The following is a 23,327-nucleotide window of genomic DNA, read 5'->3' as shown; positions in this document are numbered from 1 at the left end:
ATCTGTAGTGACGCCTCTAGCACTGCGATGCTGCGCCATTCGGGAGGCCCAACTCAAATATATTCACACACAACCAATACAGCCTACTCAACTGACATCCAGTTAATGCCCACTTAAACTCCTTTCTTAACAATCAGACTCCTGACAGAATGAGGGTTCAAGCTTTTTATTAAAAAGTTAAGAAATACTTGACCATAAGGCCCATTCAGTCACAAGTGTGGTTTTAAATATAGGCCAGGCTGGAGTATAAGAAGTGGCTTTGCTGCCTCTGCTACTTCTTGATTTGTCGAGCCTGGGGCTTGTTGAAGGCGGTCTCTCTCCCTGAACGCACTCCACTGAACACAGAAGGGGCGACTTTACCCGCACGCTCTGTGAACACAACACAGATCCATCCATCACTCTGAAGTCAAGTAGCTACAGTCGAAGAGCTATGTAATACAGTAGATATGTATAAACATCCATAGTTCATGCAGCAAGGAGACGGGCAGTGTGTTTGACAGTCTTGACCATCCTCAACTGTGCTGTATATGGAGTGGAAACTTCATCATGGTAAGGAACGCCCCCTCTACACACTAACTCCCTCTCTTGTTCAATAACACTCTGGCTTTGCTTAGAAAGGCAGCCCAATTCTGATATTTTTTCTCTCACTAATTGGTCTTTTGACCGATTAGATCTGATGTGAAAATATCTGATGTGATTGGTTAAAAGAACAGTTAGTGGAAAAAAATGCCTGTCTAAACGCAGCCCAGGTTCTCTACATGTACACTTATTTCCAATCTTAAAGGGGCAATCAGCAGTTGCTACATCCATTCTTGGACTTAATTCATATTTACCCATTGATTCTTGAAGAATATAACTTACAAATGCCTCACAAGCTTAATTCAACTGTCATATCCCATAATAACCCATAATAAGTTTTATTAAAATGTTTGTAAACAAATAAATGCAAACAAACACTATATAGCCTCAACAATATTCAAACTCTAATTTCGATATGTATAGCCAGTCCTTGCATCCATAGCTCTGTATATGAATTGAGATGTTACATTTCTTCAGCCCCATCCCTCAACCTTTTTACGGAAACGGGTGGGGAGTATATTTTGTTATAGTTTCAACTGTTGATTGCCGCTTTAAATCCGCAACAAAAACGACAAACAGATTTCAGAGGTTTTTAAATATATACTCCTACCCCGTAGACTTACCCCTTAACCCAGGGTTTCCCAAACTCCGTCCTCAGGATCCCAAAGGGTGCACATTTTGGTTTTTGCCCTAGCACTACACAACTGATGAAAATAATCAGCAAATATTCATTCTTTGATAATTTTAATCAGTTGTGTTTGGGCAAAAAACAAAATTGCACCAAGTTTGGGAAACGCTGCCCTAACCCCATTGTCATGCCAATAAAAACAGCACTCTGCTCACCACACTCATCCATCACTTCTATGGTCTTGCCCTTCAGCTTTCCTTTGGAGCTCAGGTTATCCTTCGCTCCGATCAGATCCTCCTCGCTCACCTCAGGACGCTTCAGCTGTCCCTCCTCCCCCTCTTCGGGCTGGAGAAGAGGGAAGAAATGGAATGCAGAAGAAAGACAGCTGAAGAAAAGTTCCCATGTAGAGTTCTCCAGTAGGTTTATTAAGCAGGAACTTTCTAGGCAAGTTTCAGTGAGATCATGTCATAACTCTACATGTCCCTCCCTAGTCCAGCACTGTAGTCTTACCTGAGACATGGTGACTGACTGTGAAGTAGTGGATGATTCTCCTGGATAAAGACTGTTGTGGTCAGAATGACTGCTGCGCTCTTTCTCCCTCTCTGCAGTGCAGGCCAACACACACACACTAACTCTCCAGTGAGCTATAAGTCTGTCCGCAGGCCCAGTAGATGACTCAGTGGACTCCTCCCTTCTTTCTTCTCTCTCACGTTCTCTGGGTCTGTTTGTTCTCAGGGTGGTGTATCATTAGGGAGTGAATGACGTGATCTGCTCTACAGTTGGAACGATCTTGCCTTCTTTTAAAGCAACTCCTCAAGGACGAATAAAAGATCCCAAATCAAAGTCTAAAACTCAACTCCTCCTCCACTATGACAACATTCTGTCATGGCCCTCCTCCTTTTCTCCTGTCACTAGGCCAAAGTTGAAATGAGATCAAGACTTCTTTCTGCCCTCAACAATAACAACCTAAGGAACCAATCTAACCCTTACACTCATCAATGGATAGAAGAGACCCTACAGTCAAAGAGCAACACTTTACCATGCATATGTCCATATCTCAATCATTCAATGGACAAACAAATAACATTGGCAGAGAAACAACTTACATGGCAACAGAGGTATGTGTCATTCCCTCCCCTTCCTTCCTCTGTTCTGTAATTAAGTCATTATTCTGTTCCTCTTCAGAAAAAAGGGGGGGCTGACAGAAGTCCCATATAAAACCTAGTAGGATTTTTAATTAACACTGTGAATCATGGAGAGAACAGCTGGAGCTACAGAAGGCTGTTTCCACCTTACATCTCCCTCTAGACATTTGAGAGCCAATACAATATACTCATGTTATCATTCTGTGCTGCTAGGCAATAGTTTTCAAAGGTGGACCCTAGCTTCACTAAATATGAATGAGATCATTCAGTGAAGATAGCTTCCTGGGATTAAACAAATGACACAATACAGGAAATATAAGAAAATCAGTTTATCATTTTGAGTTTCAAAAGCAATAACTTTAATAACGATCATTCTGTAAACATATTCACATTGGAAACATCCACAAACCAATAATAACCATTTACATTTTTGATTGTTTCATGAGAAACCCCTTTAGTTTACATTAACGACCAACACTTATTTCCAATATAAGCAACAGGGATGTAAAATCAAGTGTAATCGATATAGTGAATGAGAATGACAGCCCTGAATGAAACCAAGCTGATGTGGAATGTGAAAACGGATACATAAATAACAGGGAATGTCTCAAACATGGCACAACATTTTGTTTTTCAACAAAACCAACCTGAACCATATACAGAACTAATAAAAATGTAATATTACATTTAACAAAACTTCTTCAGCTTTGCCTTCAGTACCATTCGTTTTTTTAGATATAGCATTAGTGTATCATATTATCCTCAAAACATTACATACAAAAAAACCCAATAAAGACATGTTTTAGCTTACTCAAAGCCATCTGCAGAAAGCTTCCGAGCATAGTTTATATTCAATCTTTAGAAATACTTGTAAAAACATAACTTTATACTTTGATCAAGCTGCAATATACAAGAGGTAAAATGAGGACAGACAGGTCCAACAATCTATAAAAAATATTTGTATGAACCGAGATGTCAATAATTGTCAGGACCATCTTATAACGCTGTCGTACACCCCATGGCCACAGAACGAGTGACTTACTATACTACACACAACTAAAGTGACAATCATCATAGTCATCATAAAGACAAAAGGTTAAGAACAGCCTAACCCCTTGAGAATCTAATAGGATGCATTTAAAATGCAATTAATCACAATCCAATGGCCGATTTCAGAGATCAAGACTAGTCCTGGACTAAGAACAACTTTCAATGGAGAATCTTCATTGAACTTGCTTTTTAGTCTAGGACTAGGCTTAATCTGTGTGTTGGAAACCGGACCTAAACGTCTGAGCTGCTATTTATATTCAAGAAGAAGTCAGTCAAATTGATAACATACCCCTATAGACCAATGTAAAAACCTAGCTGTGATAGTGCAAATGTGTCTCCCCACATTACGTGCTGTTGGTTATTCACATTATTCCGATTTTTACTGTTTCACAATGAGGGGTGAACTAGTACCTAAAAAGGAATCCAGATGTATTTTGTTGACATACTTTACCTTGGGTGTTCATTATACCCTGAATAGCTCAGTCATGGATGGATGAAAAAGAATTCCATCATGACTCCATACAATTATCTTGTGCTTTTCAATTCCCCTCCACGATGTATCTGATCGTACACAAACAAAATGGTAAACAAACACATACAGTGCCTTCAGAAAGTATTCACACCACCCCTTGACTTTTTCCACATTTTGTGGTCCTGTAAGGCTCAGTTGGTAGAGCATGGTGCTTGCACCGCCAGGGTTGTGGGTTCGTAAAATGTATGCATGACTAAGTCTGCTAAATGTCATATATTATTATGGTTGTGTTACAGCCTAAAATGAAAATGGATTCAATTTAGATGTGTCACTGGCCTACACACAATACCACATAATGTCAGAGTGGAATTATGTTTGAATAATATATATATATATATATATATATCAAATTCTAAGCTGAAATGTCTCGAGCCATTAAGTTTTCAACCCCTTTGTTATGGCAAGCCTCAATAAGTTCAGGAGTACACATTTGCTTAACAAGTCACATAATAAGTTGCATTGACTCACACTGTGTGCAATTAAGTGTTTAACATCATATTTGAAAGACTACCTCATCTCTGTACACCACACATACAGATAATTGTAAGGTCCCTCAGTTGAGCAGTGAATTTGAAACATATTCAACCAGGGAGGTTTTCCAATGCCTCACAAAGAAGGACACCTATTGGTAGATGGGTAAAAAAAAGAGCAGACATTGAATATCCCTTTGAGCATAGTGAAGTTATTACACTTTGGATGGTGTATCAATACACCCAGTCACTACAAAGATACAGGTGTGCCTCCTAACTCAATTGCCGGAGAGGAAGGAAACCGTTTAGGGATTTCACCATGGGCCAATGGTGACTTTAAAACAGTTACAGAGTTTAATGGCTGTGATAGGAGAAAACAGAGGCTGGATAAACAACATTGTATTTACTCCACAATACTAACCTAAATGACAGTGTGAAACAAAGAAAGCCTGTACAGAAAAAATAAAATGACTCCAAAACATGCACCCTGTCTGCAGTAAGGCACTAAAGTAAAACTGCAAAAAGAATTGGCAAAGAAATGAACTTTATGTCCTGAATACAAAGCGTTATGCTTGGGTCAAATCCAACACAACACATCACTGAGTACCACTCTTCATATTTTCAAGCATGTTGGTGGCTGCATCATGTTATAGGTATGCTTGTCATCGGCAAGGACTAGGACGTTTTTTTTAGGGATACAAATAAATGGAATCGATCTAAGCACAGGCAAAAACCTAGAGCAAAACCTGGATTAGTCTGCTATCCAACAGACACTGGGAGACAAATTCACCTTTCAGCAGGACAATAACCTAAAACACAACGCCATATACAGTTGAAGTCGGACGTTTACATACACTTAGGTTGGAGTCATTAAAACTTGTTTTTCAACCACTCCACACATTTTTTGTTAACAAACTATAGTTTTGGCAAGTCGGTTAGGACATGTACTTTGTGCATGACACGAGAAATTTCTCCAACAAGACCTCAGAAAAAGAGTTGTAGATCTCAACAAGTCTGGTTCATCCTTGAGAGAAATTCCAAAGCGCCTGAAGGTACCATGTTCATCTGTACAAACAATAGTACACAAGTATAAACATCATGGGACCACGCAGCCACAATACCGCTCAGGAAAGAGACGCGTTCTGTCTCCTAGAGATGAACGCACTTTGGTGCGAAAAGTGCAAATCAATCCCAGAACAACAGCAAAGGACCTTGTGAAGATGCCGGAGGAAACAGGTACAACAGTATTTATATCCACAGTAAAATTAGTCCTATATCGACATAACCTGAAAGGCCGCTCAGCAAGGAAGAAGCCACTGCTCCAAAACTGCCATAAAAAAGCCAGACTACGGTTTGCAACTGCACATGGGGACAAAGATCGTACTTTTTGAAGAAATGCCCTCTGGTCTGATGAAACAAAAATAGAACTGTTTGGCTGTAATGACCATCGTTATGTTTGGAGGAAAAAGGGGGAGGCTTGCAAGCCGAAGAACACCATCCCAACCATGAAGCACAGGGGTGGCAGCATCATGTTGTGGGGGTGCTTTGCTGCAGGAGGGACTGGTGCACTTCACAAAATAGATAGCAAAAAAATTGTGTGGATATATTGAAGCAACATCTCAAGACATCAGTCAGGAAGTTAAAGCTTGGTCGCAAATGGGTCTTCCAAATGGACCCCAAGCATACTTCCAAAGTTGTGGCAAAATGGCTTAAGGACAACAAAGTCAAGGTATTGGAGTGGCCATCACAAAGCCCTGACTTCAATCCCATAGAACATTTGTGGGCAGAACTGAAAAAGCGTGTGCAAGCAAGAAGGCCTACAAACCTGACTCAGTTACACCAGCTCTGTCAGGAGGAATGGGCCAAAATTCACCTAACTTATTGTGGGAAGCTTGTGGAAGACTACCCGAAACGTTTGATTCAAGTTAAACAATTTAAAGGCAATGCTACCAAATACTAATTGAGTGTATGTAAACTTCTGACCCCCTGAGAATGTGACGAAAGAAATAAAAGCTGAAAGAAATAATTCTCTCTACTATTATTCTGACATTTCACATTCTTAAAATAAAGTGGTGATCCTAACTGACCTAAGACAGGGAATTTTTACTAGGATTAAATGTCAGGAATTGTGAAAAACTGGGTTTAAATGTATTTGGCTAAGGTGTATGTAAACTTCCAACTTCAACTGTATACACTGTAGTTGCTTACCAAGATGACATTAAATGTTCTTGAGTGGCCTAGTTACAGATTTGACTTAAATGGGCCTGAAAATCTATGGCAAGACTTGAAAATGGCTGTCTAGCAATGATCAACAACTAACTTGACAGAGCTCAAAGAATAAATAAAAATATTATGTACAAATATTGAACAATCCAGGTGTGGAAAACTCTTAAGAGACTTACCCAGAAATACTCACAGCTGTAATCGCTGCCAAAGGTGATTCTAACATGTATTGACTAAGGGGTGTGAATACTTATGTAAATTAGATATAAAACTTGTTTTCACTTTGTCATTATGGAGTATTGTGTGTAAATGGGTGAGAAAATAAATCAATTTAATCCATTATGAATTCAGCCCGTAACAACAAAATGTATAGTCAGTCAAGGGGTGTGAATATCTTCTGAAGGCACTGTAAACATGAAATCCCTGAAAGATACAGAATCCAGTCACATTCCAGGGTGAACAGCTGAGGCTATAAGCTGTGCCCATCCTGGAGCAGCACATACTGTACATTACAACAACGCTGGATGTGATATGGCTTAGTAATGAGCTTGAGACCAAACACACACACACATACTCCTCAGCTGGCAAAGTGCTGGTAAAAGGTCAGTTTGACCCTCTCTATAAGGTGGCACAGTTTGATGGCAGGGCCCAGCTTCAGCCCCATACACTCCTGTACTGTGGGCAGGCTCAGCAACAGCAGGGCCTGGCCGTCTATCTCCTGTCAACACGCACAACAACATGGCTCAGAAAATTTGCACACTGTGCGTGTGCGTATGTGAGTGTGTGTTTTTCCTGGTGTGTGCGTCACTCCTACCTGGTCCCTGAATATGCGTGCTAGCGGGGCACAGTCAGTAGTTCTGATGAAACGGGTCACATCAGTAATGCTCCAGCCCAGAGGACTGCTGTCCAGATGCAGCTTCTCCTGCACCTCCACCCGCCCACTCTGAGACAGAACACACACAAGGGGGGGGGGGGGGGTGTTACACATATATAGTTCCAGGATCAGTGTGTGTTTGTGTGTGTGTATATTTGTCTGCATAATTATGTAACCATCACTACCTTAGGTAAGGTGGGCCCGTTCTCATCGTCTGAGTAGGAGGGTGAGCGGGCGGGTTTCCTGCGCTGGCGACGGGGTCTGTCCCGGGGGCGAGGTTCTGTAGGGGTGGGACAGGGGGAGGGAGAGGGGGGCTGGGACTTCCTCTCTGATACCTCATAGTCATCCTGCTGCTCTGAACCCGAGTCCTCCTCACTCAGATAGTAGTCCTCATCCAGGTCCTCCTCTTCTCCACTAGCCTGGGGTGGAAGAAATGTGGACAGTTATGATTAGTTTGATTACTGGCTCCTTCCATATAAAAGTTCCCCGAAACATCAGATCTAGAATTAGATTTCTCTGCAACATACCCCAAATCCTAACCTTAACCGTTAGATAACATCTGACCCTGGACCAATGGTTAGGGGCAACTCTTCTGGCTTCTCTGTGATGACTAAGTTAGTGGCAGTTGAAGGAGATGAATGATGTAAGAATGTGCAGTACCAGTGGGGAGCCAGCAGGGGTGCTGTCTACAGAGGTAGACAGGTGTTTCTTCTTGTGGACAAACAGGGGCTTCCTCTTCTTCCTCCTGCTCCCCTGCTTGGTGCTGCTCTCCAGGTTGGTGTAACCGCCAAGGGGAAGGCTGATTCGCTTGGTCTTCTGCTTACCATAGTAATGAGCTATAGAGCACATAGACATACACCAAGGAAACTATTTAGTAACCAAAAAAATTGTTAAACAAATCAAAATATATTTTAGATTTTAGATTCTTCAAAGTAGTCACCCTTTGCCTTGATGACAGCTTTTCACACTCTTGGCATTCTCTCAAACAGCTTCATGAGGTAGTCACCTGCAATGCGTTTCAATTAACAGGTGTGCCTTGGTAAAAGTTAATTTGTGGAATTTCTCTCCTTCTTAATGCGTTTGAGCCAATCAGTTGCGTTGTGACAAGGTAGGGGTGGTTTACAGAAGATAGCCCTATTTGGTCAAAGACCAAGTTCATATTATGGCAAGAACAGCTCAAATAAGCAAAGAGAAACGACAGTCCAGCATTACTTTAAGACATGAAGGTCAGTCAATACGCAACATTTAAAAGTTTCTTCAAGTGCAGTCGCAAAAACCATCAAGCGCTATGATGAAACTCACTCTCATGAGGACCGCCACAGGAAAGGAAGACGCAGAGTTACCTCTGCTGTAGAGGATAAGTTCATTATAGTTAACTGCACCTCAGAAATTGCAGCCCAAATAAATGCTTCACAGAGTTCAAGTAACAGACACATCTCAACATCAACTGTTCACAGGAGACTGTGTGAATCAGGCCTTCATGGTCAAACTGCTGCAAAAAAAACACTACTAGAGGACACCAATAATAAGAATAGACTTGCTTGGGCCAAGAAACACAAGCAATGGACATTAGACCTGTGGAAATCTGTCCTTTCGTCTGATGAGTCCAAATTTAAGATTTCTGGTTGAAACCACCGTGTCTTTGTGAGACAGACGGTTCTCACCATGAAGCATGGAGGAGGAGGTGTGATGGTGCTTTGCTGGTGACACTGTCACTGATTTATTTAGAATTCAAGGCACAATTAACAAGCATGGCTACCACAGCATTCTGCAGCGATACACCATCCCACCTGGTTTGCGCTTAGTGGGACAATGACCCAACACACCTCCAGGCTATTTGACCAAGAAGGAGAGTGATGGAGTGCTGCATCAGATGACCTGGTTTGGGAAGAGTTGGACTGCAGAATGAAGGGAAAGCAGCCAACAAGTGCTCAGCATATGTGGGAACTCCTTCAAGACTGGAAAAGCATTCCAGGTGAAGCTAGTTGACAGAATGCCAAGCGTGTCCAAAGCTGCCATCAAGGCAAAGGGTAGCTACTTTGAAGAACCTAAAAAATATATTTTAATTTGTTTAACACTTTTTTGGTTACTACATGATTCCATATGTGTTATTTCATAGTTTTGATGTCTTCACTATTATTCTACAATGTAGAAAATAGTACAAATAAAGAAAAACCCTAGGTGTGTCCAAACTTTTGACTGGTACTGTATGTATGCGTGTGTGCGTGTTTGGTATCACATACTGTATTTGGTCTTGGTGAGAAGGGAGCAGTTCTCCGAGCAGTGTTCCAGCACCATGTGAGGTGCGATCAGGTTGGGGCAGCACTCCAGCCTCACACACGTCTTCCTGCAGAACTCAGCCACCTGGTCAGCCGTACGGGCAATCCCCACAGTGGCCCGGTAACTCTTCCCTTTGTACCTTCACACCACAACATGGTCCAGAGCAGAATCTGATTCATTACTGTCTGTCAGAGACCAATGTGGAGGGGAGCATCTCTTCCAGTATGATATTTATGCAGTAGAGAGAGTGTATATCCTCAGTGTCACTTGACTACTACCATACAGTGGCTTGCGAAAGTATTCAACCCCCTTGGCATTTTTCCTATGTTGTTGCCTTACAACCTGGAATTAAAATAGATTTTTGGGGGGTTTGTATCATTTGATATAAACAACATTCCTACCACTTTGAAGATGCAAAATATTTTTTTATTGTGAAACAAACAAGAAATAAGACAAAAAAACCCGGAAAACTTGAGCGTGCATAATTGCCACCTTTTGCAGCAATTACAGCTGCAAGTCTCTTGGGGTATATCTCTATAAGCTTGGCACATCTAGCCACTGGGACTTTTGCCCAATCTTCAAGGGAAAACAGCTCCTTCAAGTTGGATGGGTTCCGCTGGTGTACAGCAATCTTCAAGTCATACCACAGATTCTCAATTGGATTGAGGTCTGGGCTTTGACTAGGCCATTCCAAGACATTTAAATGTTTCCCCTTAAACCACTCGAGTGTTGTTTTAGCAGTATGCTTAGGGTCATTGTCCTGCTGGAAGGTGAACCTCCGTCCCAGTCTCAAATCTCTGGAAGACTGAAAACAGGTTTCCCTCAAGAATTTCCTTATATTTAGCGCCATCCATCGTTCCTTCAATTCTGACGAGTTTCGCAGTCCCTGCCGATGAAAAACATCCCCACAGCATGATGCTGCCACCACCATGCTTCACTGTGGGGATGGTTTTCTCGGGGTGATGAGAGGTGTTGGGTTTGCCCCAGTCATAGCATTTTCATTGATGGCCAAAAAGCACCATTTTTTTGTACCTTCTTCCATATGTTTGGGGAGTCTCCCACATGCCTTTTGGTGAACACCAAATGTGTTTGCGTATTTTTTTCTTTAAGCAATGGATGTTTTCTGGACACTCTTCCGTAAAGCCCAGCTCTGTGAAGTGTATGGCTTAAAGTGGTCCTATGGACAAATACACCAATCTACGCTGTGGAGCTTTGCAGCTCCTTCAGGGTTATCTTTGGTCTCTTTGTTGCCTCTCTGATTAATGCCCTCCTTGCCTGGTCCATGAGTTTTGGTGGGCGGCCCTCTCTTGGCAGGTTTGTTGTGGTGCCATATTCTTTAAAAAAATATTATAATGGATTTAATGGTGCTTCGTGGGATGTTCAAAGTTTCGGGTATTTTTTTATAACCCAACCCTGATCTGTACTTCTCCACAACTTTGTCCCTGACCTGTTTGGAGAGCTCCTTGGTCTTCATGGTGCCGCTTGCTTGGTGGTGCCCCTTGCTTAGTGGTGTTGCAGACTCTCGGGCCTTTCAGAACAGGTGTATATAATCTGAGATCATGTGACAGATCATGTGACACTTAGATTGCACACAGGTGGACTTTATTTAACCTTTCTTAGGTTGGGGGCAGTATTTTGAATTTTGGATGAATGAGGTGCCCAATGTAAACTGCCTGTTACTCAGGCCCAGAAGCTAGTATTGGATAGAAAACACTCTAAAGTTTCCGAAACTGTTAAAATGATGTCTGTGAGTATAACAGAACTGATATGGCAGGCAAAAACCTGAGGAAAATCAATCCAGGAAGTGGGATATTTTTGATGTGGGTACTTTTCTAATTGAATGCCTATACAGTATCTAAATGGTTAGTACCCAGATTGCAGTCCCTATGGCTTCCACTTGATGTCAACAGTCTTTAGACATTGTTTCAGGCTTGTATTCTGAAAAATGAGGAAGAATGAGACCATTTTGTAAGTGGCATGCAGAATGAAGCAGAGCTCGTTTACGCACATGACCGCTGTTCGTTGTTTTTCCTTTCTATTGAATGTGCTATTGTCCGGTTGAAATATTATCGATTATTTAGACAATAGACAACCTGAGGATTAATTATAAATATCGTTTGACATGTTTCGACTAACTTTACTGGTACTATTAGGATGTATTCGTCTGCATGTCGTGACCGCCTTTGAGCCAGTGGATTACTGATTACTGAGTTTTTGGGACATAAAGAGGGACTTTATCGAACAAAACGAACATTTATTGTGTAACATGGATTCTTGTGACTGCAACGATATGAAGATCATCAAAGGTAAGTAATTAATTTTATCGCTACTTCTGACTTGTGACTCCTCTACTTGGCTTGAAAATGTTTGTATGCTTTTGTAAGTGGGGCACTGTCCTCAGATAATCGCATGGTATGCTTTCACCGTAAAGCCTTTTTAAAATCTGACACAGCGGCTGGATTAACAAGAAGTTAATCTTTAAACCGATGTATAACGCTTGTATTTTTCTGAATGTTTAATTTGACTATTTCTGTATTTTGAATTTGGCGCTCTGCAATTTCACCGGATGTTGGGCAGGTGGGACGCTAGAGAAGTTAACTAATTATGTGACTTCTGAAGGTAATTGGTTGCAACAGATCTTATTTAGGGGCTTCATAGCAAAGGGGGTGAATACATATGTACGCACCACTTTTCCGTAAAATTATATTTTTATAATTATATATATTTTTTCTCACCAATTTGGACTATTTTGTGTATGTCCATTACATGTAATCCAAATAAAAATCAATGTAAATTACAGGTTGTAATGCAACAAAATAGGAAAAACGACAAGGGGGATGAATACTTTGCCATGCACTGTATATAGTGGTGTTATGGTGCATACATAGTGACCTAGAACAGACCAAATCTACAGCACACAGAAATAAATTGTGTATGGTTTCTCATTTTATCACAATACTGTACAATAAATAGTATCATCTAAACTGTAATTATACAACGGGTAGGTCTAATCCTGACTAGTTAAAAGCGCATTCCAGCAGGTGTCTATTCCACAAGTTAACACCGCCTAAATCTATGACGTTAAAATACCTATTTACTCTGTTCCATCTGACTGTGCAATCCACTGTCGCATCAGCCCAGCCAGGCAATTTATAATTTTGATCTCCACTATAAAAAGCATCTAGACATTATCTCACATTTCTTTTAGACTAACATTTAGTTTTCAACAGCGTAGATTTGTACAACATTTTACATTTTAGTCATTTAGCAGACGCTCTTATCCAGATCGACTTACAGTAGTGAATGCATACATTTCATACATTTTTTCTCCGTACTGGTCCCCCGTGGGAATCGAACCCACAACCCTGGCGTTGTGGGTACAGCAACTGCTCTACCAACTGAGCCAAAAACCTTGCTGTTTGTCTATCCGACATTTGCAACATTGTTTCAATATTCATATTCAATCTCCAGCAGTCCCAAAGTAATGAACGTGTCGGGAGTCGGGACGAGACAGACAGGCAGGCAGCGTTTCTCAGCCAGTTGAAATCATGAATCAGCTGGCATCATTTTTATGGGTATATACAAAGGAATGTCAGTTGAAAAATGGTAAAACAAAACCAATTGCTGCTAGTTTGCAGTCTTTCCAGCTTCAATTTGAATAAATTGTGTGAGCTGTGTTGTTGGCAAGGTCCTCTGAACAACAGTGTCCTGACGAATGAGCACATTTTCTATGCCAGGCGAAATCAGCCTCATTAACTCATTGTTATGGATGTATCCAAATAAATGTCACTAGAAAACAGCTTAAACAAATGCAAAAGCAGCTACTTTGCTGTTATTCTGGCTGTACTTTTTGATGTGACCTAGCCGTAGTTGGCTAGCTAGCAAGGAAGGGAAAATAAAGTTGCCAGCCAGTATGGCAATGGAACATTTAGAACGAACGACTGGGTCGCGTCCATAGATACAGAACAAAAAGACTGAACGACTGGGTCGCATCTCTGGCAACCGAACCGATAGAACGAACGACCAGCCGGCTTGGGTAGCAACCCTAGATTTGCCTTGGAACTAGATCTTGTGGAAGGAAAAAATAGTATGAATAAATTCATCAAAATAATGTTTTTAATTAAAACATGTCAATCATTATTTGAATATGTTAGTAACCCGTTATCCTCTCCTGTCCTGTGGTCCAGGTGTTGACTCTGCTTATCAGCTCGGCCTACAAGCCCAGCCAGGTGCTGAGGGAGCTGCAGCAGGACGCAGAGCTTAGGGGTACAGCCAGGGAGGGACTCTGAAGGCCAAGTCAGTCTACCCACCACACTATAACACCATAATAACGCTAATTAAGTGATAATGCCCTCGAAGCCGGTGTTTGTAGGATTTATTGGGACGGTTTGCCGGCCCTCGCCTTTGTCTCGGGCCCAACAATACCCATGCCAATATATCCTCCAAACACCGGCTTCTCGGACGTTATCACTAGAGGTCGACCGATTATGATTTTTCAACGCCGATACCGATTATTGGAGGGCCAGAAAAAGCCAATACCGATTAATCGGCATTTTTATTTATTTGTAATAATGACAATTACAACAATACTGAATGAACACTTATTTTAACTTAATATAGTACATAAATACTATCAATTTAGCCTCAAATAAATAATGAAACATGTTCAATTTGGTTTAAATAATGCAAAAACAAAGTGTTGGAGAAGAAAGTAAAAGTGCAATATGTGCCATGTAAGAAAGCTAACGTTTAAGTTTCGTGCTCAGAACATGAGAACATATGAAAGCTGGTGGTTCCTTTTAACATGAGTCTTCAATATTCCCAGGTAAGAAGTTTTAGGTTGTAGTTATTATAGGAATTATAGGACTATTTCTCTCTATACGATTTGTATTTCATATACCTTTGACTATTGGATGTTCTTATAGGCACTTTAGTATTGCCAGTGTAACAGTATAGCTTCCGTCCCTCTCCTCGCTCCTACCTGGGCTCGAACCAGGAACACATCGACAACAGCCACCCTCGAAGCAGCGTTACCCATGCAGAGCAAGGGGAACAACTACTCCAAGTCTCAGAGCGAGTGACGTTTGAAACACTATAAGCGCGCACCCGCTAACTAGCTAGCCATTTCACATCGGTTACACCAGCCTAATCTTGGGAGTTGATAGGCTTGAAGTCATAAACAGTGCAATGCTTGAAGAATTGCGAAGAGCTGCTGGCAAAACGCACGAAAGTGCTGTTTGAATGAATGCTTACGAGCCTGCCGGTGCCTACCACCGCTTAGTCAGACTGCTCTATCAAATATCAAATCATAGACTTAATTATAATATAATAAACACACAGAAATACGAGCCTTAGGTCATTAATATGGTCGAATCCGGAAACTCTCGAAAACAAAACGTTTATTTTATCTGTGAAATACGGAACCATTCCGTATTTATTCTAACGGGTGGCATCCCTAAGTCTAAATATTCCTGTTACATTGCACAACCTTCAATGTTATGTCATAATTACGTAAAATTATGGCAAATTAGTTCGCAACGAGCCAGGCGGCCCAAACTGTTGCATATACCCTGACTCTGCGTGTACTGAACGCAAGAGAACTGACACAATTTCACCTGGTTAATATTGCCTGCTAACCTGGATTTCTTTTAGCCAAATATGCAGGTTTAAAAATATATACTTCTGTGTATTGATTTTAAAAAAAGGCATTGATGTTTATGGTTAGGTACAGTCGTGCAACGATTGCGCTTTTTTCGCAAATGCGCTTTTGTTAAATCATCCCCCGTTTGGCGAAGTTGGCTGTCTTTGTTAGGAAGAAATAGTATTCACACAGTTCGCAACGAGCCAGGCGGCCCAAACTGCTGCATATACCCTGACTCTGTTGCAGAGGTGACACATTTTCCCTATTTAAAAGAAATTCATGTTAGCAGGCAATATTAACTAAATATGCAGGTTTTAAAATATATACTTGTGTATTGATTTTAAGAAAGACACTGATGTTTATGTTTAGGTACAGGTTGGAGCAACGACAGTCCTTTTCGCGAATGTGCACCTCATTGATTATATGCAACGCAGGACAGGCTAGATAAACTAGTAATATCAACCATGTGTAGTTAACTAGTGATTATGATTGATTGATTGATTGTTTTTTATAAGATAAGTTTAATGCTAGCTAGCAACTTACCTTGGCTTCTTACTGCATTCGTGTAATAGGCAGGCTCCTCGTGGAGTGCAATGTAAAGCAGGTGGTTAGAGCGTTGGACTAGTTAACCGTAAGGTTGCAAGATTGAATCCCCAAGCTGACAAGGTAAAAATCTGTCGTTCTGCCCCTGAACAAGGCAGTTAACCCACCGTTCCTAGGCCGTCATTGAAAATAAGAATGTGTTCTTAACTGACTTGCCTAGTTAAAAATATTATTAAAAAATAAAAATTCATAAAAAATAAAAATATATATATATTTTTTTAAATAAATAAATTCTTTATTATTATTATTATTTATTTATTTTTAATCGGCAAATCGGTGGCCAAAAATACCGATTACCGATTGTTATGAAAACTCGAAAAAAATGTGTTATTACATACAGCCCGGAAATAACTTTTAGTTATCAGGGCCGCGGTAATTCACCAGCATTACGACCATGAATACGACTTTCACGAATTGGATCCTTCGTTCGTACCCCCCACGGCAATTTAACTTATTCCAGAGGCTGCTCCAAAACACCACCGGCGTAGAAAACGTATTCGGAGTGGACTTCTCGTCTGACTCAGAAGGCATTCACACCATCCCCCGCTTCCGAATATGTTACTCGGTGATGTTCAGTCTCTGGATAATAAAGTAGACAAGCTAGGGGCGAGGATCTCCTTCCAGATAGACATCAGGGATTGTAACATACTGTTTCACGGAAACATGGCTCCGTCCATACAGCCAGCTTGGTTCTCAGTATAACGCGCAGACAGGAATAAAGAATTCTCCGGGAAGAAGAAAGTCGGGGGTGTATGTTTCATGATTAACTACTCATGGTGTGATTGTGATAACAAAGCAACTTAAGTCCTTTTGTTCACCCGACCTAGAATACCTCACAATCAAATGCAGACTGCATTATCTCCCAAGAGAATTCTCTTCGGTTACAGTCACAGGCGTGTATATTCCCCCTCAAGCCGATACAACGACGGCCCTCAAAGAACTACACTGGACTTTATGCAAACTGGAAACCACATATCCTGAGGACGCATTTATTGTAGCTGTGGATTTTAACAAATCAAATTTGAGGACAACGCTACTGAAGTTCTACCAACACATTGACTGTAGTGTTCGCTCTGGAAAACCATTGCACCACTATTACTCAACTTTTTGAAATGCCTACAAGGCCCTCCCCAACTCAATTTTGCTCCTCCCTAGGAAGAAACTCAAATAGGAAGTACCCTAAGGTCTATTCAACGCTGGTCTGACCAATCGGAATCCATGCTTTAAGATTTTTTGATCACCCGGACTTGGATATGTTCAGGGTAGACCTAAGAATATCGAAAAATACACAGATACGGTGACTGAGTTCATCAGGAAGTGTACAGGATATGTTGTACCCACTGTGACTATTAAAACCTATGCAAACCAGATACCATGGATAGATGGCAGCATTCGAGCAAAACTGAAAGAGCGAACCACCGCATTTAACCTGTTGGGGCTAGGGGGCAGTATTTGCACGGCCGGATAAAAAACGTACCCGAGTTAATCTGGTTACTACTCCTGCCCAGTAACTAGAATATGCATATAATTATTGGCTTTGGATAGAAAACACCCTAAAGTTTCTAAAACTGTTTGAATGGTGTCTGTGAGTATAACAGAACTCATTTGGCAGGCAAAAACCTGAGAAGATTCCTTACAGGAAGTGGCCTGTCTGACCATTTCTTGCCCTCCTTGATCATCTCTAACAAATACAGGGGATCTCTGGCATGACGTGACACTTCCTACGGCTCCCATGGGCTCTCAGAAGGCGGGAAAAAGCTGAACGATGTAATTCCATCCCCAGGCTGAAACACATTAGCGCGTTTGGAAAGTGCTCTATCAGAGGGCCATTAGACTGAGGCTCGTGCATGAGGGGATAGCATGCTTTTACTTTCACTCTCTTTGTAATAAAAAACGATTTCCCGGTCGGAATATTATCGCTTTTTTACGAGAAAAATGGCATAAAAATTGATTTTAAACAGCGGTTGACATGCTTCGAAGTACGGTAATGGAATATTTAGAATTTTTTTGTCACGAAATGCGCCATGCTCGTAACCCTTATTTACCCTTTCGGATAGTGTCTTGAACGCACGAACAAAACGCCGCTATTTGGATATAACAATGGATTATTTGGGACCAAACCAACATTTGTTATTGAAGTAGAAGTCCTGGGAGTGCATTCTGACGAAGAACAGCAAAGGTAATAACATTTTTCTTATAGTAAATCTGACTTTGGTGAGTGCTAAACTTGCTGGGTGTCTAAATAGCTAGCCCTGTGATGCCGGGCTATCTACTTAGAATATTGCAAAATGTGCTTTCACCGAAAAGCTATTTTAAAATCGGACATATCGAGTGCATAGAGTTCTGTATCTATAATTCTTAAAATAATTGTTATGTTTTTTGTGAACGTTTATCGTGAGTAATTTAGTAAATTCACCGGCAGTGTTCGGTCGGAATGCTAGTCACATGCTAGTCACATGCTAATGTAAAAAGCTGGTTTTTGATATAAATATGAACTTGATTGAACAAAACATGCATGTATTGTATAACATAATGTCCTAGGGTTGTCATCTGATGAAGATCATCAAAGGTTAGTGCTGCATTTAGCTGTGGTTTGGGTTTATGTGACATTATATGCTAGCTTGAAAAATGGGTGTCTGATTATTTCTGGCTGGGTACTCTGCTGACATAATCTAATGTTTTGCTTTCGTTGTAAAGCCTTTTTGAAATCGGACAGTGTGGTTAGATTAACGAGAGTCTTGTCTTTAAAATGGTGTAAAATAGTCATATGTTTGAAAAATTGAAGTTTTAGCATTTTTGAGGTATTTGAATATCGCGCCATGGGATTACACTGGCTGTTGAGTAGGTGGGACGCAAGCATCCCACCTAGCCCATAGAGGTTAACCATGTCAAGGTGACTGGGAATATGGCCGAATACAAACAGTGTAGTTATTCAATTCGTAAAGCAATCAAACACGCAAAACGTCAGTACAGAAACAAAGTGGAGTCGCAATTCAACGGCTCAGACACGAGACGTATGTTGCAGGGTCTACAGACAATCACGGACTACAAAGGCAAAACCAGCCACGTCGCGGACACGGACGTCTTGCTTCCGGACAAGCTAAACAACTTCTTTGTCCGCTTTGAGGATAACATAGTGCCACCAATGCGGTCCGCCACCAAGGACTGTGGGCTCTCCTTCTCCTCGGCCAACGTGAGTAAGACATTTAAGCGTGTTAACCCTCGCAAGGCTGCCGGCTCAGACGGCAAACCTAGCCGCGTCCTCAGAGCATGCGCAGATCAGCAGGTTGGAGTGTTTACGGACAGATTCAATCTCTCCCTATCCCAGTCTGCTGTCCCCACTTGCTTCAAGATGACCACCATTGTTCCTGTACCCAAGAAAGCAAAGGTAACTAAATGACTATCGCCCCGTAGCACTCACGTCTGTCATCATGAAGTGCTAGTTAAGGATCATATCACCTCTACCTCACGTCACCCTAGACGCACTTCGATTTGCTTACAGCCCCAATAGATCCACAGACGACGCAATCGCCATCGCATTGCACACTGCCCTATGCCATCTGGACAAGAGGAATACCGATGTAAGAATGCTTTTCATTGACTATAGCTCAGTATTCAACACCATAGTAACCTCCAAGCTCATCATTAAGCTCGGGGCCCTGGGTCTGATCCCCGCCTTGTGCAACTGGGTCCTGGACTTCCTGACGGGCCGCCCACAGGTGATGAAGGTAGGAAACAACACCTCCACTTCGCTGATCCTCAACACAGGGGCCCCACAAGGGTGCATGATCAGACCCCCTCCTGTATTCCCTGTTCACACATGACTGCGTGGCCAGAAACAAAGAACTTTCTTCTGAAACTCGTCAGTCTATTCTTGTTCTGAGAAATGAAGGCTATTCCATGCGAGAAATTGCCAAGAAACTGAAGATCTCGTACAACGCTGTGTACTACTCCCTTCACAGAACAGGGCAAACTGGCTCTAACCAGAATAGAAAGAAGAGTGGGAGGCCCCGGTGCACAACTGAGCAAGAGGACAAGTACATTAGAGTGTCTAGTTTGATAAACAGACGCCTCACAAGTCCTCAACTGGCAGCTTCATTAAATAGTACCCACAAAACACCAGCTTCAACGTCAACAGTAAAGAGGCGACTCCGGAATGCTGGACTTCTAGGCAGAGTTCCTCTATCCAGTGTCTGTGTTCTTTTGCCCATCTTAATCTTTTCTTTTTATTGGCCAGTCTGAGATACGGCTTTTTCTTTGCAACTCTGCCTAGAAGGCAAGCATCCTGGAGTCGCCTCCAGGATGTTGTGAATTGTTAGATACTACTGCACTGTCGGAGCTAGGAACAGAAGCATTTCACTACACCAGCAATAACGTCTGCTAAATGTGTATGTGACCAATACAATTTGATTTCTTGTTATGGTGTATACTCTGTAATGTCCACTGACTTAGCCTAAGTCATCGTTCCCTGGCTCTGCATATAGTTAATGATCCCTATGAAGCAGTGCGAGTGTATCTCATCCATATCATCATATAAGGTGAGTGTTATTAACGTAGCATTATTATGGTGTTATAGTGTGGTGGGTAGACTGACTTGGCCTTCAGAGTCTCTCCCTGGCCGTGCCCCCTGAGCTCTGGGTCCTGCTGCAGCTCCCTCAGCACCTGGCTGGGCTTGTAGGCCGAGCTGATCAGCAGAGTCAACACCTGGACCACAGGACAGGAGAGGATACAGGGGGGTTAGAAAGCCATAGAAGATGACATGGTAGGATACACCACAGAATTAAATAAAATATGTATCTCTATGGGAATAACAATGGGTTGTCATCTACAGTTGTGCCTGTGTAAGATAGAGAGGAGCTGGTAGAGGTGTGCTGCTCTCTCGTTCACCTCTTTCAGCACCAGGACACAGTTGCCGGGGCCAATGCTCTGGGGCAGCTCAGCGATACGGCCCTTGTTCAGGTAGGGGCCAGAGAAACAGCGGTGGTTGAAATAGATCTTTGGGCAGCTGTACTTCCCGTTACCCTGAGCTGCTGACATAGACAGTCACACACACACGTAAGATTTTCTTATACGCATTATTTTTGCACCAATTATTTTACACAAGGAATTACACTCACCGTTCTCCGATTGGTTCAGATCCTGCTGCCTCGCTGCATCAGGGGCCGTGGCTTTAAGTGGAGATCTGCAATCGGATAAAACCAAAATAAACATACAGTTGAAAATAAAATAACACACGTTACAAAGTTGGGTAACAGTAGAGGTAAGTATCGCTTTTTTTATTTCGAATCCCTCGCTCTCTGTAATAATCAAGGTCTGCAAAGCTCACTGCTTCTCTGGTTGCACCACGGCCACACGGCTCTTCCTCGGAGCTGCAACAGAACAGGAACAAAAGTCAACATCTACACCTGCCAGTAACCTTCAGATAAAACACTGATATAGACCAATCACCAAAATGGTCAGGAGGTTCTTGTTTGGAGCCTGACCTCTAGGTTTGTAGGGGTGTTGGAGAGGATAGCCATTACTCTCACACCAGCTGACTGGAAAGATGTCCAGGGAGTCCACATGAGTGATGATGTCAGGGAGAGGCTGCTTCAACCCTGAGGAGAACACACAGAGCAGAGGGGAGTTTATGAGTGGCTGAACATGTGGCTGAATAGAATATGTAAAGTACCAGTAAAACAGGTTTGGACACGCCAACTCATTCAAGGGTTTTTCTTAATTTGTAATATTTTCTATACTGTAGAATAATAGTGAAGACATCAAAACTATGAAATAACACATATGGAATCATGTAGTAACCAAAAAAGTGTTAAACAAATCAAAATATATTTTAGATTCTTCAAAGTAGCCACCCTTTGACTTGATGACAGCTTTGCACACTCTTGGCATTCTCTCAACCAGCTTCATGAGGTAGTCACCTGGAATGCATTTCAATTAACAGGTGTGCCTTGGTAAAAGTTAATTTGTGGAATTTCTTTCCTTCTTAACCTCTTACATCGAGACGTTCCGCTAGCGGAACACCTGCTCCAATATCCAATGATGGACGTGGCGCGAAATACAAACTCCTTTAACCTGTTATGGCTAGGGGGCAGTATTTTCACGGCTGGATAAAAAACATACCCGATTTAATCTGGTTACCACTCCTACCCAGTAACTAGAATATGCATATACTTATTACATATGGATAGAAAACACCCTAAAGTTTCTAAAACTGTTTGAATGGTGTCTGTGAGTATAACAGAACTCAAATGGCAGGTCAAAACCTGAGAGATTCCTTTACAGGAAGTGGCCTGTCTGACCATTTCTTGAACTTCTTTTCCATATCTGTCTTTTACTAAGGATCTCTGCTCTAACGTGACACTTCTTACGTCGTCCATAGGCGCTCAGAGCCCGGGAAAAAACAGAATGTCGTCATCCCAGCCCCAGGCTGAAACACATTATCGCCTTTCTCAAGTGGCCGATCAAGGGACTCTGGGCTTAGGCGCGTGACCCGACCGCCCCCGCCTTTGTGATTTTTTCCTCTGTTTGCCGAAAAGGAGATTCCCTGTCGGAATATTATCGCTTTTCTACGAGAAAAATGGCGTAAAAATTGATTTTAAACAGCGGTTGACATGCTTCGAAGTACGGTAATGGAATATTTAGAATTTTTTGGTCACGAATTGCGCCATGCGCACGACCCTTCTTTACCATTTCGGATAGTGTCTGGAACGCACGAACAAAACGCCGCTATTCGGATATAACGATGGATTATTTTGGACCAAACCAACATTTGTTATTGAAGTAGCAGTCCTGGGAGTGCATTCTGACGAAGACAACAAAAGGTAATGAAACTTTTATAATAGTAAAGCTGATACTGGTGAGTGCTAAACTTGCCGGGTGTCTAAATAGCTAGTCCGTGATGCCTGGGCTATGTACTTAGAATATTGCAAAATGTGCTTTCACCAAAAAGCTATTTTAAAATCGGACATATCGAGTGCATAGAGGAGGTCTGTATCTATAATTCTTAAAATAATTGTTATGCTTTTTGTGAACGTTTATCGTGAGTAATTTAGTAAAATGTTAGCGAATTCCCCGGAAGTTTGCGGGGGGTATGCTAGTTCTGAACGTCACATGCTAATGTAAAAAGCTGGTTTTTGATATAAATATGAACTTGATTGAACAAAACATGCATGTATTGTATAACATAATGTCCTAGGGTTGTCATCTGATGAAGATCATAAAAGGTTAGTGCTGCATTTAGCTGTCTTCTGGGTTTTTGTGACATTATATGCTAGCTTGAAAAATGGGTGTCTGATTATTTCT

The 23,327-nt window shown here is 41.7% G+C and overlaps 2 protein-coding genes across 6 annotated transcripts in view; both read right to left on the bottom strand.

Annotated features, from left to right (window-relative positions):
* Positions 1-150: 150 nt before the first annotated feature.
* Positions 151-2,030, bottom strand: mustn1a (musculoskeletal, embryonic nuclear protein 1a). The gene is made up of 3 exons (XM_014167009.3): positions 1,718-2,030; positions 1,423-1,552; positions 151-369 (listed from the first exon to the last, which is right to left on the bottom strand). Exons 1-3 carry the CDS (start codon positions 1,724-1,726, stop codon positions 272-274), a joined length of 237 nt encoding a protein of 78 aa, XP_014022484.1. The 5' UTR covers positions 1,727-2,030; the 3' UTR covers positions 151-271.
* A 636-nt stretch (positions 2,031-2,666) lies between these two features.
* Positions 2,667-23,327, bottom strand: part of LOC106583211 (scm-like with four MBT domains protein 1) — a 30,935-nt gene continuing 10,274 nt past the window's right edge. For 4 of the 5 annotated variants that reach the window (XM_014167123.3, XM_014167122.3, XM_014167121.3 and 1 more), the window contains exons 12-21: positions 21,509-21,622; positions 21,352-21,394; positions 21,143-21,207; positions 20,913-21,055; positions 20,620-20,729; positions 9,745-9,920; positions 8,162-8,337; positions 7,687-7,920; positions 7,442-7,570; positions 2,667-7,345 (exon numbers count right to left, since the gene is read on the bottom strand). In XM_014167123.3, coding sequence (XP_014022598.3) covers positions 7,205-7,345; positions 7,442-7,570; positions 7,687-7,920; positions 8,162-8,337; positions 9,745-9,920; positions 20,620-20,729; positions 20,913-21,055; positions 21,143-21,207; positions 21,352-21,394; positions 21,509-21,622 — 1,331 coding nt within the window. In that variant the 3' untranslated portion in view covers positions 2,667-7,204. The remainder of the gene's footprint in view (positions 7,346-7,441; positions 7,571-7,686; positions 7,921-8,161; positions 8,338-9,744; positions 9,921-20,619; positions 20,730-20,912; positions 21,056-21,142; positions 21,208-21,351; positions 21,395-21,508; positions 21,623-23,327) is intronic. The other variant, XM_014167126.3, reaches the window with a different exon arrangement.

This window comes from Salmo salar, chromosome 22, assembly GCF_965601325.2.
Source record: "Salmo salar chromosome 22, fSalSal1, whole genome shotgun sequence".
Classification (NCBI taxonomy): Eukaryota; Metazoa; Chordata; class Actinopteri; order Salmoniformes; family Salmonidae; genus Salmo; species Salmo salar.
The sequence above is the reverse complement of the archived record's forward strand: the minus strand, read 5'-3'. Positions and strand labels throughout refer to the sequence as shown.

Bases quoted from the DNA above. Each gene is read 5' to 3' on its own strand.
- mustn1a (XM_014167009.3), bottom strand. The intron at 370-1,422 runs GTGAGCAGAGTG...TTGTGTTCACAG, and splicing joins AGAAGTGATGGATGAGTGTG to AGCGTGCGGGTAAAGTCGCC.